Source organism: Ranitomeya imitator, chromosome 1 (genome assembly GCF_032444005.1).
Source record: "Ranitomeya imitator isolate aRanImi1 chromosome 1, aRanImi1.pri, whole genome shotgun sequence".
NCBI classification, from domain to species: domain Eukaryota; kingdom Metazoa; phylum Chordata; class Amphibia; order Anura; family Dendrobatidae; genus Ranitomeya; species Ranitomeya imitator.
In genome coordinates this window covers 1,015,497,846-1,015,518,428 of record NC_091282.1, presented here as the reverse complement: position 1 = coordinate 1,015,518,428, position 20,583 = coordinate 1,015,497,846, and the positions used below count along the sequence as shown (strand labels likewise).

The 20,583-nt window shown below is 41.4% G+C and overlaps 1 protein-coding gene across 1 annotated transcript in view; it reads left to right on the top strand.

The window, feature by feature from the left end:
- MAML3 (mastermind like transcriptional coactivator 3) overlaps positions 1 to 20,583 on the top strand; it is a 419,942-nt gene that overhangs the window by 391,520 nt on the left and 7,839 nt on the right. The window contains exons 3-4 of the mRNA XM_069743974.1: positions 5,166 to 5,393; positions 8,527 to 8,611. Of these exons, the coding sequence (XP_069600075.1) occupies positions 5,166 to 5,393; positions 8,527 to 8,611 (313 nt within the window). The remainder of the gene's footprint in view (positions 1 to 5,165; positions 5,394 to 8,526; positions 8,612 to 20,583) is intronic.

Here is a 20,583-nt window from a genome sequence, read left to right as displayed (position 1 = left end):
TGTGAAAATGAAAAAATTGAGGCTAAAAAAAGTTTTTGTGAAAAAAAAGTACTTTTTCATTTTTACGGATCAATTTGTGAAGCACCTGGGGGTTTAAAGGGCTCTCTATGCATCTAGATAAGTTCCTTGGGGCATCTAGTTTCCAAAATGGGGTCACTTGTGGGGGAGCTCCAATTTGTAGGCACACGGGTGCTCTCCAAACGTGACATGGTGTCCGCTAAAGAGTGCAGCCAATCTTTCATTCAAAAAGTCAAATGGCGCTCCTTCCCTTCCAAGCCCTGCCGTGCGCCCAAACAGTGGTTTACCCCCACATATGAGGTATCAGCGTACTCAGGACAAATTGGACAACAACTTTCGTTGTTCAGTTTCTCCTTTTACCATTGGGAAAATAAAAAAATTGTTGCTGAAAAATCATTTTTGTGACTAAAAAGTTAAATGTTCATTTTTTCCTTTCATGTTGCTTCTGCTGCTGTGAAGCACCTGAAGGGTTAATAAACTTCTTGAATGTGGTTTTGTGCACCTTGAGGGGTGCAGTTTTTAGAATGGTGTCACTTTTGGGTATTTTCAGCCATATAGACCCCTCAAACTGACTTCAAATGTGAGGTGGTCCCTAAAAAGAATGGTTTTGTAAATTTCGTTGTAAAAATGAGAAATCGCTGGTCAAATTTTAACCCTTATAACTTCCTAGCAAAAAAATATTTTGTTTCCAAAATTGTGCTGATATAAAGTAGACGTGTGGGAAATGTTATTTATTAACTATTTTGTGTCACATAACTCTCTGGTTTAACAGAATAAAAATTCAAAATGTGAAAATTGCGAAATTTTCAAAATTTTCGCCAAATTTCTGTTTTTATCACAAATAAACACAGAATTTATTGACCTAAATTTACCACTAACACGAAGCCCAATATGTCACGAAAAAACAATCTCAGAACCGCTAGGATCCATTGAAGCGTTCCTGAGTTATTACCTCATAAAGGGACACTGGTCAGAATTGCAAAAAACGGCAAGGTCTTTAAGGTCAAAATAGGCTGGGTCATGAAGGGGTTAATCTAAATGTGCCCGGAAGTATGCAAATCAGATCTTTGCGGTCACATGACCGCCTGCTCCCCGCACACTTTACAATGTATAGTACTCTTGATGTGAGGATTCTCCAGTCTGCACATACAGTGAGTGCAGATTTGTAGCTTAAGATAGGACTAGCCCTATAATTCCAGAGCACGTTACAGACATCATGATCACCGTCCCTACTGATTTATTCCATCTGGATTCTGTATCAGTATGTCTTTGGAGTGTGGGAGAAAACCATTGAACCTGGAGGAAACACACAAGGAGAACATACAAACTCCTTGCAGATGTTGTCCTTGGTGGGATTTGAACCCAGGACCCAGTGCTGCAACTTACAGTGCTAACCACTGAGCCATCGTGCTTCGCGTAGATATCACGTAAGTAGATAGACAGAATTAATTAGAATGATGGATCTATGGAAAATAGATGATTGATAGATATTAGATATCAGATAGACATATATTAGATAGATTAATCAATAGATGTAAATAGTAAATATATTATTGATTGATAGATATCAGGTAGACAGATATTAGATAAATAGAGAGGTGATAGATGTGTTCCACACCCTATTTGTTGGTTAATGAAGTATTTTGGTGTCTTTACTAGTCTTACTTAAACTAATGCATACACAATGACTGACCAAATGGGACTGTTCAGAGTTATTACTGTAGGGCAGCATACCTTAATGACAGCACAGAGCAGATGCCGTGGACTGTTTGTAGAAGCTGAAGTCATTCAGTTCATATTGACTTAATGTAGCATAAATCCCATCTAAAAGGCTGCACTGCCATAGTGTGAGTGCTAGATAGCACAGGAGTGACGCACGTCTGTATGATCCTAGCAGCCCTTCACATACCCATCGCCGGCACCAAGGATCACTTGGCTATGTCAGTGCCTGGAGGACACATGCAGCCCTCCTTGGATAGACACCATTAAGCCTCATTGGGAGGAACACCTCATTACTGGTTCAGAGGGGGCATTTAGCATGTGGCTCTGAGCGCTGGATTGGATGGGAGGGCTGACGTATCATCTTTTATTAGATGTCCTAGGCCTGAGCATATTTTAGACATGTAAACCGGGAGACCAGCTAGAAGAGCGAGCTGCTGCTAGATTAAAAATCATAATATAGTGTAGATGTTGTGCCCTTGGGAAATTAAAGATAAGCAGTTGTTAAATGACAGGCTGTCTCCTCGGCTGATAAAAATGTATTAATGCGGCCGAGACAAAGGTCTCTTTAATTCACCATTTCACATTACAATCCTTTGTTATACTGGAACTAATTTCAAGTTAGTTGTCCAGCAAATTAGCAGCAACTGAAGTTTTAATGCAGGAAAATCACAGCTATTATACTGCACATAATAGGCTTTCCTTGAATAATCCTGACTCAATCTGCCAAAGTTCAATGAAGATGTTTTAGAGGAAACCTCCTTGTAGTAAATACTATTGTACAGTGGTAGTTTTCATAGAAGATTGGCCCAAATCACAAGAGAAAACCGCTCCAAATATTGGGCTTTGTCTTGTCAGACGACAGACAATACTACAAGAAACATGTCCGCCTGCCATTGGGTTAGGGAAGGATGGAATGAGGAGGAATGTGCCCTTACTGAGACGTGTTTTTTCAGGGTGACTTCCTTTTCGGCCACCTTCAGGGTATGTGCATACTGAGGCTCCAATTCATCAAAGTACTTAAGCCCTTAAACCCCCAGGCCATTTTTTATTTATTTTTTGCTTTTTTGCTCCCTTTGTTCCCAGAACCGTAACTTTTTTCTTTACTATAGCCATACTAGGGCTTGTTTTTTGCGTTGTACTTTTGAATGGCACCATTGATTTTACTATATAGTGTACTGGACATCGAGAAAAAAATCCTAGTGCAGTGAAATTGCAAAAAAAAAAGGCAATTCCATTGTGGTTTTTTTTTCTTCTATCTACCACTTTCACTATATGGTAAAACTGACCTGGAAAATGTATTTTATATTTTGATAAATCAGATATTTCTGAACACAGTGATAAGTTGTTGTTTTTTTAATTGTTTTATTTTTAAAGGGGCAAAAGGGGGACGATTTGAACTTACTTTTTTTTTTTGTTCATATTTTTAAAACTTTTTATTTTACTTTTTACTTTATTTAATAGTTCCCATAGGAGGCATGGAACTTGCGATAATCTGACTGCCTGTTTCAGCACTGCAATGTATAGCAGAAATTAAGCTCTCCTATGAATGCTGGCCACGAGCAGGCGTTCACATGAGTATCATAATGACCCTTTGAATTTAAGATAGCGTTGTCTTTTTGGGTAAGAGTCTATCAGCATGGCACTTCTAGAATTAGCAATTGTTGCTCAGTTTTCTTTGTTGTAGAGCTCCTATTCAGGTCACCCACCTAATTTGAATTTGATTCAGGTCTGGGCTTCGGTTGAGGCATCGAAAAATATTGATCTTCTTCCATAGCAGTTCTTTTAAAGATTTGGAGGTATGCATAGGGTCATTGTAGTGCTGAAAGGTGAAATACCCTTCATCTTCAGATTTTTAGCAGAGACCTGGTGGTTTTGATGCAAAATTGACTGATATTTGGAACTGTTCAAATTTTCTTTCACCTTGACTAAAGTTCCAGCTTTTGAAAATAACAGCCCCAAAACATAATGCTGCTTCCATCATGCTACACTGTGGATATGGTGTTCTTTTGGTGATGGCTTTGTGTCAACCATATCTTTTGGAATTATGGCCAAAGATTCAACCTGGTTACGTTAGAACATACCATATTACTTTTTGCAGACTGAATCAAGGATTTGGCAAAACATATCCGAGACTGTTTCCATCTAGTCACCTTACCTCACAGGCCAGACATATGAAACATATCAGAGATTACTGTCACAATACAGTACACAACCAATGCTTGCGAGAAATTCCTGCAGCTCCTTTAATGTTGCTGTAGGCCTCTTGGCAGCCTCTCAGATCAGTTGTTTTCTTGTCTTTTCATCAATTTTTGCCACTAATTGATGACTGATGACCATCTTCACAGTATATTTCCAATTAATGGAGTCCTCTGGGGAGACAAAAAATGTCCCATAAGTGAGGGGGAGCAGTGAGGAGCAGCTACATCATCACACAGGATACAGATAGTGTTAGGGTGGAAAACAACACTATTCATGTTATTCTAACAGTTTATGAAGGGATAACCATTACAATAATATTTTTTCATCTCCCCGGAGTACCCCTTTAAGCGATTGTATTTTATTATGGGGCTGTTCACTAGGGGACTACCCTTTTATATACAAGCCTTGATGAATTGTGTTTAATACAGATAGTTCTGGCTAATTACCTTCCTTTTAACAATAGCGTCCACATATGTTATTTAGTCATTACTGTGTGAGTTTGTTACTTTAGTGGTGTGATTTATTATCCTATGTGTGGTTGACGACCAAAGAGGAATAAATACGTTTCTATGGTTATTACATTTTAGTTCATGGTACAATTATATTTAAAGGGGTTGTTTAAGTAGAACCAATAGGATGAATTGGAGCAAGTGGTACTGAAGTGAGGATACAATATTTCTTATACATAAGAAGGGTCAATCTTGTATTGGAGGATCCCAACAATTAAAGGGATTGCCTTACATAAACAGTCCTCTCCTCCATGTATGGTATTAGGGGCATATACATGTACGCGTTTCCTCCAAGAAGGATGTGTAAATTAGCCACAGATTACATTTTCCATTCTATTTCAGAGGTCCAAGTGTGGCAACTTTATTATGAAGCGTATGCCTTTTAATAACTTCACTCTGTCTCCATTGTGGTGTAAAATATATTAGTCTTAGTAGGTGTCGTTAACTTATGTGTATACCAGGAATTATTCTGATTGTTTGAGGTAAAAAATGTACAAAATCCAAAGTCTTGTTTTTACCAAACTGTTGTATTATGATAGAAGTCTAATATTGCTCTTCGTTTACTCTTCTTATACTTCACATTTGTACAAGCCTGTACTATGATATCAGTGATTTTTACACCATAAATATCAACAATAACAATATTATGGTTGAAAACACTGTTTTGTTTAAGTCAATAATCATAGATAATCATAGATATCTCATTATTTCCTACAGGAACAGAATACAGTTGGGATGTCAAGACCTGCTGGGCCCATGCAACAGTCTGTGCCAGGAGCAAGTGGGAACCCAGGGGCGCCAGGCTTCATGCCTAGCCAGCCTCAAGCCGCAATGATGAAACAGATGCTTATAGAGCAACGAGCTCAGCTACATGCGATGGAGCAGCAGAAGCAGCAGTTTCTCAGGGAGCAGAGACAGCAACAACAGCAGTTACTAGCTGAGCAGGTGAACAACATAAGCTTCTTATTTCTGGGCACTACTGCCTTCCTTATTCTTCATTGGATTAATAAAAGCATCTGTATTTTTTCTGTTTTGTTTGAACCCATACGCTATTGCTTTGATTATTAGGATGGTATGTAATATGCTTTATTTTGAAAGCAAAAAACAGAATATGTGTTAAACTTTAGATTCTTTTACTTTGATAACTGCTTTACACACCAGTTGGCATTCTCACTAGCAGCTTCATTAGAAGGTCACCTGGAATGGCTTTCAATCTCAAAAGAGTTCCCAGAGCTTCTAAGCATTTGTTGGCTGCTTTGCCTTCACTCTGCGGTTCAACTCAACTCCCTCCCTCTCAATTGGGTTGAGATTGTATCATTGTGGAGGCCATGTCATCTGACGCAGATCCACCCTTCACCTTCTTTGTCACATAGCACTTGCAGACCCTGCAGGTGTGGTTTAGGTCATTGTCCTGCTACAACACAAATGATTGTCCCTCTAAGTGAAAATCAGAGAGGATGGAATGCCTTGGATTTGGAATAAATCGTCAACAGCAAAGCAAAACAACATCATCACACCTCCACCGCCATGTTTCTCGGTAGCCACCACACATGTAGAAACCATCCACTCACCTTTTCTTCGCCTCACAAAGACAAGGCAGTTTGTGCCAAAAATCTCAACTTTTGATTCATCAGACCACAATATTGATTTCTACTGATATAATGTCCAGTTCTTGTGTTTCTTTGCCAAACTAGTGTCTTATGTTTGAAGTCCTCAGTAGTGGCTTCTTTATAGAAATTTGACCATAATGGCCTGATTCTCAATGTCTCCTCTGGACATTTGATGTTGAGATGTGTCTGCTACTTGATGCCTGTACATCATCTATGAAAGCTGTTATCTGGGGTCTTGTCAATTTGCGGTTTCTGAGGCTGAAAACTCTGATGAACTTATCTTCTGCAGCAGAGGTAATTCCTGTTCTTCCTTTCCTGGGAAAGTCCTCATGAGAACATGTTTCATCATAGTAATTGATGATTTTCATACCTGCACTTGAAGATACCTTCAAGTTCTAGTAATTTTCCTGTATGACTGACCTTCATGTCTTAAATAATAATGGGCAGTGTTTTTCTCTTAGTTCAGTAGTTCTTGTCATATCATGGCTTAGAATGTTATGGAACTGGGCTCAGCATTGTTTGGGACTGTGTACTAAAACTGCTCCTACAAACAACACCTGATGGTCGCAAACGCTTTCTGAAGGCCAGTGATTCCACAAATGAACTCATACCTGTTCATTGGAAGCCAAGCAAGGTGACTACCTGATGAAGCTGCTTGAGAGAATGCCAAAGGGGGTAAGCTGTATTCAGTTGGATAAACACGTAGGTGGGCTGCGCCAGCTGGATACAATATCTCCTGGAGGATTTATCCACCAGCCATGAGGCAGCAGCTGTTTTTCTTCATGCCTACATAGGAGTTGTGCCTGTCACACACCAACAGGTGAGAGTAACCAGCGCACTCATACTCTCCCTCCATAACAAGGCGGATAAGCTGTCATCAGAATAAAATAGGCCTACTTTGAGGAATACAACGTTTAACCCATATTCAGCCTTATTTCACACGTTTCTTTACTCCTTGTTTACAACTATTGCATGAACAGGTATGTCCAAACTTCTGACCAGTACTGTAAATATAATCTTTTTTGTGCTTAAAAAAAACAAAAACATTTTTTTATCAGGATAGAAAACAAAATATTTGCATTTGTCATGCTGAGAAAAATGGAAAAAAAAATGACAACTTTTTGGTTGAATGAAGTTTTCTATGAAGCAGTAGTGCCCTCTAGCAGTCATGTTTAGGTCTATTCATGATTTCTCATGCACTCTGTATAGTTTTTATTCTACGCATATTTCATGCCGTATACATATTTATGCAGGAGAGCCTCTTGACTTAAGGACGGTTTCTAAGCTACCAATAGCAGGGATAAGCAAAGATGCCATTTTTTGAGAGTCACTGCGCCACCTCAAGACCTTTACAACCTCAATGATGATTTTAGAATCCAATACCTTTATGTTTCATTGCAGCTTTGGGTGGAGAGCTGATGAATACTGAATTATGTTGCTAGTCAATTTCCTGGTAGTTTGTAGTTTATTTTATATGTGAATTAAATGTTACAATCTTTAGTAGATTAAAATAATAGCAGCCTGGGTGACGTAAGGTAGTAGAGGTACAATGTCAGCATCTTATTAGTAGACAGCGGCACAGGAGTTCATTTATACTGAGTGGCCAACTCATTCTTTGTTGTATTATGAAGCTGTATGTGGTCAGCCCCTGTCATATCTATGAAGAGACGTACAGGACAGAGGATAGAGATACACGTATGTCCTCACAGCTGCCTCTATGATTAGACAGAACATTAGTAATATGCCTGATCTGGGATGGCGGTCCTCTCTGTCGCCACCTGGGCTACCCAAGATACCCAGATTACAAAATTCAGCTTGTTGGTGACGCTAAAATGCGGTGAAACACACTGATTTGGATGGGCTAAGAGCCAATCGAAGCATCATGAGCATCTTTAAAAAAAACAAACAAAGAAACACCCAGTTGTGCTACAAGCGAGATTTCACAATGCAATATAGTGGGGCAGGATCAGGGGAGCTCGGGGATTTCTGCAAGGTTTTTATCTCATTATTTTTTGAGGTCTTCTTTAGTTAGAGCCATATTGTTGCATCTGCTCGCTACACATTGTCTGTGGACTAACAGAGATAAGCACTGTACATAGTGGTCAGAGGTGGGACCCCCAGCAATTAGACGTTAGTCTTCAATCCTGTGGATAGGTGATACAATTAATTTGTAGGGAAACTTACGGTATTTTATGGAATGGTTGCTCTCTCCCGAATATAAATGCAGGGGGGTCTCATGGGAACACCTTATTTTCAACATTGTGTTACCATGGGTATTTAAAGCCCAAGTAATGAACATATATGGGCTTTAAGATTTCAATGATAGTCATAGATAGTGATTGTTTCTTTCTACCCTGATTCTAAAGAGCATCAGGCACAGAATGACACTGGCTGATATTTCACAGGGATCTTCACGCCATTATATGCTTTTCTGATTTTCTTTTACCATAATGCTTTTATCTTCACAGCAGTTACAGCAACCGCACATGAACCGACAGCATCTCCAGCAGCAGAGAAATCCTTATGGTGTCCAGCAAGTTAATCCTTTTCAAGGTGAGAACACGCCGCAGACAGATTTGTCAATTGAAGTTGTCCCACCCTGCGTAAAAGAGTTCACCTAAAAGCATTGACCATATAGTTCAATTGTACAGTGGATATCAACTAAAAGAAGACGCTGATATCTTCTGGGCTGCTCTAATGTCTACAGGCAGCCGAATAACTTGTCACACGGTCAGTTATCAATAGGGTGCAAATGGAGAGCGAGCCATTTAATCTGCATCAAAGTGCAGAGAATTTATCAAGTGGAGCTACAGAATACTCTTGGCACAACTTACAGTATACTAGCTATTTCCTTATAGGCAACACGTAAAGAGATTCATGTTGTTTGAACCACTGGCATGATTCAGAGCCCATCTCTGAAACGCTGTGACATTCCAGAGACAACATACCGGTACTTTAAAGAAGCTAGGCAGGGACTTTGCGTTTTTGGTAACTAGTCTAAAGGAACCCATACACATTAGACTATTATATGCTGAATCCGCCAATGTGAACGAGTTTGGCGATAAATTTTCTATGTATTTGGATGCCAGCCAAATGGCAGTCAGGGAAGATGTTGATCAGACATGTCTAATTTCGTACTCAAGATCGCACTGTTCTCCTTGTGCTTAGCTGCCAGCTGACACATCCACCGGCGGCTTTCTCATAGAGAAAAACAAACCAACAAGGCCAAACGAACACTCCTTTGTATGTGAGAGTCGGCTGAGACCATTGTCTTCTGAATGATCGGCCAAAGCCACATACATAAGGATCCGTTTTTCTGTCATGTTTCTATTCTAGCCCAATTTCCTTTAGTGTTGTGAAAGGAATCTTCTGGACATTATTCCTAGAGCAGAGCAACATTTCTATCAAATGTTTAAATGTAATTAATTTGCACTACATGGATTTGATGGACAGTAAATCTTGCTTGCGAGCCAATGTGAGTATACACTAACGTGGAATATGTTGGCATTATTTAAATAACGGGAAATAATCACACAATAAAGGTATTGTCCACTTGCCTGTTTTTGATCATCATCCAAATTTGCTTCCCACTCACTTACTCAAAAGAAGTTTCATGGTGTTCTGTAAGCAAGTGTTTAATTTCCTACAGCTTCCGCACAGGAGAAATGAAGGATTAGGTGATGCCCATTACATTCACATATCAGTTCTTCTAGAGAGAGTCTTTCTTTGCATCCGTTGTGTACCATTACTAATAAAATAGGGTATAAATCACTAATTCACTTGTCTACCCAACAAGTTGGGTTTCTATAAGGAGGTAAGTGCAAATCTGGATGTTGGTAATGCGGCTGATGTGATTTATCTGGACTTTGCAAAGGCATTTGATACTGTTCCACATAACAGCCATATACTGAAGCTACAGAAGCAAGGAATGGGGGAAGGAATTGACTATATGACGGGAAACAGTCATCATAAATGGTACATCCTCTAAATGGGATATAGTCAGCAATGGGGTACTGCAGGGATCTGTGCTAGGACTGATTCTATTTAACCTCTTTATTAATGACTTTGTGGATGGGATTGAGAGTAAAGTGTCAGTCTTTGCTTATGACTCCAAACTGTAGGATACTAAAATCTGACATTGACATTACAATATTGCAAAGTGATCTGGATAAGATGTATGAATGGGCAGACGAGGTTTAATGTAGATAAATGTAGAGTAATGCACCTAGGACAGAGTAATCTTATAGCTGCATATACATTAAATGGGAGTAAACGCGGGACTACAGAACAGGAGAAGGACTTGGGTATTCTGGTTACAAGTAAGCTGAGCAGCAGTACTCAATGTCAAACAGCAGCCGCAAAAGCAAACAAGATTTTAAGATGTATAAAAACAGAGATAAAATCCTGTCATCCCAACATATTGTTACCCCTCTACAAATCACTTGTAAGGCCAGATCTAGATTATGGGATCAAGTTTTGGGCTCCACATTTTAAAAAGGATATTCAGAAGTTAGAAAAAGTTCAAAGGCGGGCAACTAGATTATTACAAGGGAGGGAAGGCCTCTCATGTGAGGAGAGGTTGGAAAAGTAGGGCTTGTTTAGCTTAGAAAAACATGCCTCAGAGGGGATCTCATTTACATGTATAAATATACAGGTCCTTCTCAAAAAATTAGCATATAGTGTTAAATTTCATTATTTACCATAATGTAATGATTACAATTAAACTTTCATATATTATAGATTCATTATCCACCAACTGAAATTTGTCAGGTCTTTTATTGTTTTAATACTGATGATTTTGGCATACAACTCCTGATAACCCAAAAAACCTGTCTCAATAAATTAGCATATTTCACCCATCCAATCAAATAAAAGTGTTTTTTAATAACAAACAAAAAAACCAACAAATAATAATGTTCAGTTATGCACTCAATACTTGGTCGGGAATCCTTTGGCAGAAATGACTGCTTCAATGCGGCGTGGCATGGAGGCAATCAGCCTGTGACACTGCTGAGATGTTATGGAGGCCCAGGATGCTTCAATAGCGGCCTTAAGCTCATCCAGAGTGTTGGGTCTTGCGTCTCTCAACTTTCTCTTCACAATATCCCACAGATTCTCTATGGGGTTCAGGTCAGGAGAGTTGGCAGGCCAATTGAGCACAGTAATACCATGGTCAGTAAACCATTTACCAGTGGTTTTGGCACTGTGAGCAGGTGCCAGGTCGTGCTGAAAAATGAAATCTTCATCTCCATAAAGCATTTCAGCCGATGGAAGCATGAAGTGCTCCAAAATCTCCTGATAGCTAGCTGCATTGACCCTGCCCTTGATTTAACACAGTGGACCAACACCAGCAGCTGACATGGCACCCCACACCATCACTGACTGTGGGTACTTGACACTGGACTTCAGGCATTTTGGCATTTCCTTCTCCCCAGTCTTCCTCCAGACTCTGGCACCTTGATTTCCGAATGACATGCAAAATTTGCTTTCATCAGAAAAAAGTACTTGGGATCACTTAGCAACAGTCCAGTGCTGCTTCTCTGTAGCCCAGGTCAGGCGCCTCTGTCGCTGTTTATGGTTCAAAAGTGGCTTTACCTGGGGAATGCGGCACCTGTAGCCCATTTCCTGCACACGCCTGTGCACGGTGGCTCTGGATGTTTCCACACCAGACTCAGTCCACTGCTTCCTCAGGTTCCCCAAGGTCGGGAATCGGTCCTTCTCCACAATCTTCCTCAGGGTCCGGTCTCCTCTTCTCGTTGTACAGCGTTTTCTGCCACATTGTTTCCTTCCAACAGACTTACCATTGAGGTGCCTTGATACAGCACTCTGGGAACAGCCTATTTGTTGAGAAATTTCTTTCTGGGTCTTACCCTCTTGCTTGAGGGTGTCAATGATGGCCTTCTTGACATCTGTCAGGTCGCTAGTCTTACCCATGATGGGGGTTTTGAGTAATGAACCAGGCAGGGAGTTTATAAAAGCCTCAGGTATCTTTTGCATGTGTTTAGAGTTAATTAGTTGATTCAGAAGATTAGGGTAATAGGTCGTTTAGAGAACCTTTTCTTGATATGCTAATTTATTGAGACAGGTTTTTTGGGTTATCAGGAGTTGTATGCCAAAATCATCAGTATTAAAACAATAAAAGACCTGACAAATTTCAGTTGGTGGATAATGAATCTATAATATATGAAAGTTTAATTGTAATCATTACATTATGGTAAATAATGAAATTTAACACTATATGCTAATTTTTTTAGAAGGACCTGTATGTGTAGTCAGTACAAAATACTGGCACATGACTTATTCCTTCCAAAGACTGTACTGAGGACTAGGAGACACTCATTACGGGATTCTGGCAGCTAAATAGGAAAGGGTTCTTTACAGTTAGAGCAGCCAGACTGGAATGCCCTACCACAAGAGGTAGTAATGGCAGACACTATAACCGCCTTTATTTCCTCAATACACATAACATTGTGGGTTCCAGTTAATTTAGTGAAAAAAATGTGCAACTGGTGGAGAAAGGTTGAACTTGATGGACCTAGGTCATATATCAACCTATGTAATTTCTGTCAAGTCAGAATCTCCTAATAGAATATGTCAAAATTATTTTCATTAAACAGGTAACACCTTTCTGGAATTCTCTGACATTCCCGGATGGTGGGGATGTTTTGTGACATGATGTCCTGAGAACAGTCAGCCATAAAGTTAATGGGATTGTCCACTACATGAAAAATTCCTTCTGAATACATATTTCCCCACAGTAAAATAATAACACTTATTCCCACCGCTGGTGCAGGTACTGTTCCAGCTGTGTCAGCATTGGGTCTCCCAGGGCTCGCGTGACATTCTTACGATTCTTACGGCCAATGAGCACGGGCATCACTCAGCTCTCCTGCAGACATAATTGTTATCTAAAGGAAGTATGAGCAGCGGCTGCTCTCGCACTTCATCCGGATATCTTGATTTGTCTGAAGGAGATGAGAGTGAAGCCAGGGATTATTGGCAGCAGGGATCACATGACCTAACAATGTCTCGCGAGCCCCAAGAGAGACAGTGCTGACACCGCTGTATCGGTGGCCACACCAGAGGGGAGTATCAGTGTTATTATTTTATTGAGAGGAAGCTTAGAGATTCAGAAGGCGTTGTCTGAATCACGGCCAGCTCCAGGTTTTCGTGGGCCCCAGGCGAATAAGTCTCAGTGGGCCCCTTTAGCACATACCACAATTCATGATGCACAGATTTTATTGTCTTCCTGGAGCAGATATTGTCTTCCTGGAGCAGAACAATATTGTATCATACAATTATTAGGTTCTGTAGAAGGACGTAGATCTGGGTATTTATTATGATGGAATATAGGCTGAACTGGATGGACAAATGTCTTTTTTCGGCCTTACTAACTATGTTACTATGTTACTATGTTAGATACAGCAGAGAACTATAAGTATAGTACAATGCCAAATATTTCACTTACTTCTTACATTACATGAGTGATATCAACAGCTCAGAAACCGGACAGTGTAGTTCTCCATACAGAATAATGAGCTCCATATAATGTTACATACAGAATGAGTCGCATATAATGCTCCATACAGAATCATGAACCCTACATATTGCTCCATACAGAATAATGAGCCTCATATATTGCTCCATACAGTATTATGGGCTCCACAGTTCTCCATACAGAATAATGAGACCCATATAATGCTCCATACAGAATGGGCCCAATATAATACTCCATATATAATTGGCCCCATAAGATGCTCCATATGTAATTGACCCCATAAGATACTCCATGTGTAATTGACCCCATAAGATGCTCCATATGTAATTGGCCCCATAAGATGCTCCATATGTAATTGACCCCATAAAATGTTCCATATGTAATTGGCCCCATATGATGCTTAATATGTAATTGGCTGAATAAGATGCTCCATATATAATCTACTATATAATTGTCTAAGGGGTACTTCCGTCTGTCTGTCTGTCCCGGATATTCATTGGTCGTGGCCTCTGTCTGTCACGGAAATCCAACTCGCTGATTGGTCGTGGCAAAACAGCCACGACCAATTAGCGACGCGTTATGCCGCGGTGTAACGCACTCCATTAATGCTGCTATTAACCCTGTGTGACCAAATTTTTACTATTGATGCTGCCTATGCAGCATCAATAGTAAAAAGATCTAATGTTAAAAATAATTAAAACAATAAAAAATCATTATTTACTCACCTTCCGCCGCCTTTCCCGCTCCTCGCGACGCTCCGGTGACCGCTCCATGCAAGCGGCAGGTTCCGGTGGCAAGGATGGTATGCAAGAAGGACCTGCCATGACGTCACGGTCATGTGACCGCGGCGTCATCACAGGTCCTGCGAGAAGGGCCTGCCATGACATCACGGTCATGTGACCGCAACGTCATCACAGGTCCTGCGCCCATACCAACCCTGGGACCGGAAGCTGCCGCCTGCACCACACACAGGGCCAGGACTTCAACGGGCTTTCGGAGGGTGAGTATATGTTTATTTTTTATTTTAAGCCTGTATACTACGTGGCTCTGTGCTGCATTCTCCGTCGCTGTGCAATATACTACGTGGCTGGGCAATATACTACGTGGCTGGGCAATATACTACATGACTGGGCAATATACTACGTGACTGGGCAATATACTACGTGACTGGGCAATATACTACGTAGCTGGGCAATATACTACGTGACTGGGCAATATACTACGTGACTGGGCAATATACTACGTGACTGGGCAATATACTACGTGACTGGGCAATATACTACGTGACTGGGCAATATACTACGTAGCTGGGCAATATACTACGTGACTGGGCAATATACTACGTGGCTGGTCAATATACTACGTGGCTGGGCAATCTACTACGTGGCTGGGCAATATACTACGTGACTGGGCAATATACTACGTGGCTGGGCAATATACTACGGGAACATGCATATTCTAGAATACCCAATGCGTTAGAATCGGGTCACCATCTAGTTGACCCCATAAGATGCTCCATATATTATGGGCCCCATATACTGCTCCACATGTAATTGACCCCATAAGATGCTCCATATGTAATTGACCCCATAAGATGCTCCATATGTAATTGGCCCCATAAGATGCTCCATATGTAATTGACCCCATAAGATGCTCCACATGTAATTGACCCCATAAGATGCTCCATATGTAATTGGCCCCATAAGATGCTCCATATGTAATTGACCCCATAAGATGCTCCATATGTAATTGGCCCCATAAGATGCTCCATATGTAATTGACCCCATAAGATGCTCCGTATGTAATTGGCCCCATAAGATGCTCCATATGTAATTGACCCCATAAGATGCTCCATATGTAATTGACCCCATATACTGCTCCATATGTAATTGACCCCATAAGATGCTCCATATGTAATTGACCCCATAAGATGCTCCATATGTAATTTGTCCCATAAGATTTTCCAAACATTAAAAAAGAAATGATAAAAAAATTAAATACTCACCTCTCCTCGCGGCCGCTGCTCTGCTCCGGACTCCTCAGCGTTAGCGTCTTCCTGCTCTCTACTCTGTGACTGCTCAGGCAGAGGGTGCACAGACTTGATGTCATCGCACCCACTCACCTGAATGTCATAGTCACAGGACGCGGAAGACACCGCATCGGTGGAGCAAGCAGAGGTGACTATCGCAAGTACTGGAGCAAGCGGGGAGGGCCCACTTGTGGACACTGGCACAGGCACCGGGCCCCCATAGCTCGCCGGTGTCCCTGATGGCGAGTGGACCCCCTGCCTGTTGAGGGCCCTGACACTTGCCCTGGTGTGCCGGGTGCTGACGCCAGCCCTTGTCTGAACGGTGGACAATCCCTTTAAGATATGCACTAACAAAATTCATAATTAATTATTTGCTCCATTAAGAAAATTGTAAGACATTTCTGTAATGAAATTTGATATTGCCACACACTAGCGATGTAAATTATTTTCTCCCACCCATAGCCTCATCACATGAATGAGTATGACAGTTGTACACTGATGGCAAAGATATATGGAAAAGTTCATCTGCCGTGAAGGATTTTTTTCAGCTGTGGATTATTGCCGCATTTACAAAGTCATTCATGCCCAATGACAGATCTCCAGCCTATCAATAAAAGTCTAGACAAGGCCACACATAACAGTAGCGAGCCATTGATGATTTGTCATTTTAACCCTTTGTCGTCCAAGGCGAGAGTCTTCAGACACCAGCCATGAACAAGTCATTCAGAAAACGGTCCTCTGAAGCCTTGTGTTTTACTGGTCAGCTGTATGTTTCGGCTAGAAAAGATAAAGTGCAGGGTAAACTATATTGTTCTTCCATGAAAAAAATGGTTGTAAAATAAAACAGAAGCCTGTGGTATTAATGGAGGCCGGTTATCTTCACAATGGCTGTAGAGATATGGCCGCACAGGAGCAATGACACCTGTGTCTGCTCCCTGTATAAGTTATCCTGACCGCATGTCACACACATTCTGCAATCTGGAAGTAGTAAAGCCAAGATTGATGCTCCTGACCTCTCAGCTGCCGCTGGGATTACTGCATAGATCAGGCCTATCCAGCCCCTGGATAATAAGAATTCATCATGTCATGATAAAGCCTGCTGCTCTGCCTATATCTTTATGCCACCCAGAGACACCAAGACAGCGGCGTCAATCACCCTGCTCTGCGTCTGACGTTTCCTCCCTCAGCTCATCCTGTATTATGGAAGCAGAGTTACTATTGTACTATTGTGCGCCACGAAGACTGTGACAAATCATGTGTGCAGTAACGGCCTACATACATGTACCGAAAACTATTGGTGGTTTTCATTGGTAAAGGACATAGGTACTGTGCCAGAATGCGCGTTGTCCTGTGCCTGAGGCGTAGCTTTAACCTCCTACGTCCCAATGCAAATCTGTGACAGGGAGCATATGGCGTATAAAATACTGGCGTCTGCTCTTGTGGCAAAGGGACCCGGCTCTGGAGATACTGCTGTCTCCTGCACCTACTATAGAGGTTTTATACTGCGCCACTCTATCCAGTCACATATAGCGGTGCTTTTTGTAGTGTTTTCCATTTTAAAATCAATTAATAACCAGAGTCATTAAAACTCCACTGCATCCTAACTCAGTACTTTTAATTAGCAAATCACATATGTTTTATCTAGGGAGCTAATTACTATAGTAAATGAAAATAGCCTCCATCTTGTTACAGTGACAGACACCTGTCCTTAAAGGTGTTGTTTATTACTGAAACCCTATGTTTCTGCCTTGTAATAACAGCTATACTCGACTCCAGTGCTGGTGCCATTTCTGTCAGTGTCGGCTCTGGTTGTCCCAGGGCTCTCATGACATTGTTATGTCACGCGGTCCCTGTGGCCAACCAGTGGCATCTTCACTCTCCCCGCCATCAGAGGAATCACATACATTCGGAGGAAGTGAAAGATCAGAAGCAGCAGTTCTCACTTCCTCTGGATGCATGTGATTCCTCTTATCGTGTGGGAGAATGAAGCCAGCGCCACAGGGACTGCGTGACATAACAGTGAGAGGCAGTGGATGGCGCCAGCACCGGAGGTGAGTGTAAGGCCGGCGTCACACACAGCGTAAAACAATACGGTCCGTATATTACAGCCGTAATACGCTGAAAAGTCCCAAAAAAAATGGTCCGTTGCTCCTCCGTAGGCAGGCTGTGTCAGCGTTTTTTGCGCATGGCATCCTCCGTATGTAATCCGTATGGCATCCGTACTGCGTGGTTTTCTCGCAGGCTTGCAAAACCAACATACCGCTATAGAAGTGATCCATGTGTCCCAAAAAGAAAAGAATATATATATATATATATATATGTCAGTAGACACATATATGTATATATATTAATACTTATTCCAGCGCTATACAGCTTGAAAGCCGGTAATTCAATTACCGGCTTTTTCTTTCTCCTTCATAAAACCCGACATGATTTGAGACATGGTTTACATACAGTAAACCATGTCTTCTCTCCATTTTTTTTGCAGATTCCACACTACTAATGTCAGTAGTGTGTATCTGCAAAATTTGGCCGTTCTAGCTCTTAAAATAAAGGGTTAACTGGCGGAAAAAATTGGCGTGGGCTCCCGCGCAATTTTCTCCGCCAGAGTAGTAAAGCCAGTGACTGAGGGCAGATATTAATAGCCTGGAGAGGGTCCACGGTTATTGGCCCCCCCCTGGCTAAAAATATCTGCCCCCAGCCACCCCAGAACAGGCACATCTGGAAGATGCGCCTATTCTGGCACTTGGCCACTCTCTTCCCATTCCCGTGTAGCGGTGGGATATGGGGTAATGAAGGGTTAATGCCACCTTGCTATTGTAAGGTGACATTAAGCCTAATTAATAATGGAGAGGCGTCAATTATGACACCTATCCATTATTAATCCAATTGTAGTGAAGGGTTAAATAAAACACAAACACATTCTTTAAAATTATTTTAATGAAATAAAAACAATGGTTGTTGTAGTATTTTATTCAACGCCCAATCCAGTCACTGAAGACCCTCGTTCTGTGAGTAAAGAAACATAATAAACCAACAATATACTTACCCTCCGCAGATCTGTAACGTCCAACGATGTAAATCCTTCTGAAGGGGTTAAAACATTTTGCAGCAAGGAGCTGTGCTAATGCAGGCTGCTCCTCGCTGCAAAACCCCAGGGAATGAGGCTAAAAATAGATCAATGATCTATATTTAGCATCATTTGCGGTGAGGCGCCCTCTGCTGGCTGTTCATAGATCGTGGGAAATTACCTAGAAAGCTCCCTGGCTCCCTGGCTTTCTAGGTAATTTCCCACGATCTATGAACAGCCAGCAGAGGGCGCCTCACCGCAAATGATGCTAAATATAGATCATTGATCTATTTTTAGCCTCATTCCCTGGGGTTTTGCAGCGAGGAGCAGCCTGCATTAGCACAGCTCCTTGCTGCAAAATGTTTTAACCCCTTCAGAAGGATTTACATCGTTGGACGTTACAGATCTGCGGAGGGTAAGTATATTGTTGGTTTATTATGTTTCTTTACTCACAGAACGAGGGTCTTCAGTGACTGGATTGGGCGTTGAATAAAATACTACAACAACCATTGTTTTTATTTCATTAAAATAATTTTAAAGAATGTGTTTGTGTTTTATTTAACCCTTCACTACAATTGGATTAATAATGGATAGGTGTCATAATTGACGCCTCTCCATTATTAATTAGGCTTAATGTCACCTTACAATAGCAAGGTGGCATTAACCCTTCATTACCCCATATCCCACCGCTACACGGGAATGGGAAGAGAGTGGCCAAGTGCCAGAATAGGCGCATCTTCCAGATGTGCCTGTTCTGGGGTGGCTGGGGGCAGATATTTTTAGCCAGGGGGGGGCCAATAACCGTGGACCCTCTCCAGGCTATTAATATCTGCCCTCAGTCACTGGCTTTACTACTCTGGCGGAGAAAATTGCGCGGGAGCCCACGCCAATTTTTTCCGCCAGTTAACCCTTTATTTTAAGAGCTAGAACGGCCAAATTTTGCAGATACACACTACTGACATTAGTAGTGTGGAATCTGCAAAAAAAAATGGAGAGAAGACATGGTTTACTGTATGTAAACCATGTCTCAAATCATGTCGGGTTTTATGAAGGAGAAAGAAAAAGCCGGTAATTGAATTACCGGCTTTCAAGCTGTATAGCGCTGGAATAAATATTAATATATATACATATATGTGTCTCACTGACATATATATATATATATACCTATTCTATGTGTACACATTTATTATATCTATTGGACTGGAAGCTGTCAGTGTGATTTTACTGTACACCGCACTGAATTACCGGCTTTTCTCTCTAACAGCGCTGCGTATTTCTCGCAAGTCACACTGCTTGTCCGTGTGTAATCCGTATTTTTCACGCTTCCATAGACTTTCATTGGCGTATTTCTTGCGCAGTACGGTGATAAACGCAGCATGCTGCGATTTTGTACGGCCGTAGAAAGCCGTATAATACTGATCAGTAAAATACGGCAAATAGGAGCAGGGGCATAGAGAATAATTGTGCCGTATTTTTTGCGAGTTTTACGGACGTAGATTCTGCGCTCTTACGTCCGTAAAACTCGCATGTGTGACGGCGGCCTAAGTGTTACTATAACACAAGATGGAAACTTAGGGATTCGGAATGGGTTGTCTGAGTAGTGGACAACACCTTTAAACGTTAGGACAGCTCAGGCTTCTATGAGCATGTGCAGCAGTGAGCTCCGCTGCTGTGTCCTGCATATAACTTGACAGAACACGGTACCCACATCTCCAGGTCACAGCAGCGGAGCATCCTACTGCACATGCTCACTGGCACTTGTCCCGCTAACATTTGAACATTGTTTCTGGCAGTGTAAAAAAGACAGCATGAATTCTCACTCTCTAGTGATTACAACTCTAGACTAAACAAACGTGATTTACAAATTAAAGGTATTTAGGAATTTATATTAACATCTTCTATCTTCATTTTTTCCCAGAGAATCTCTT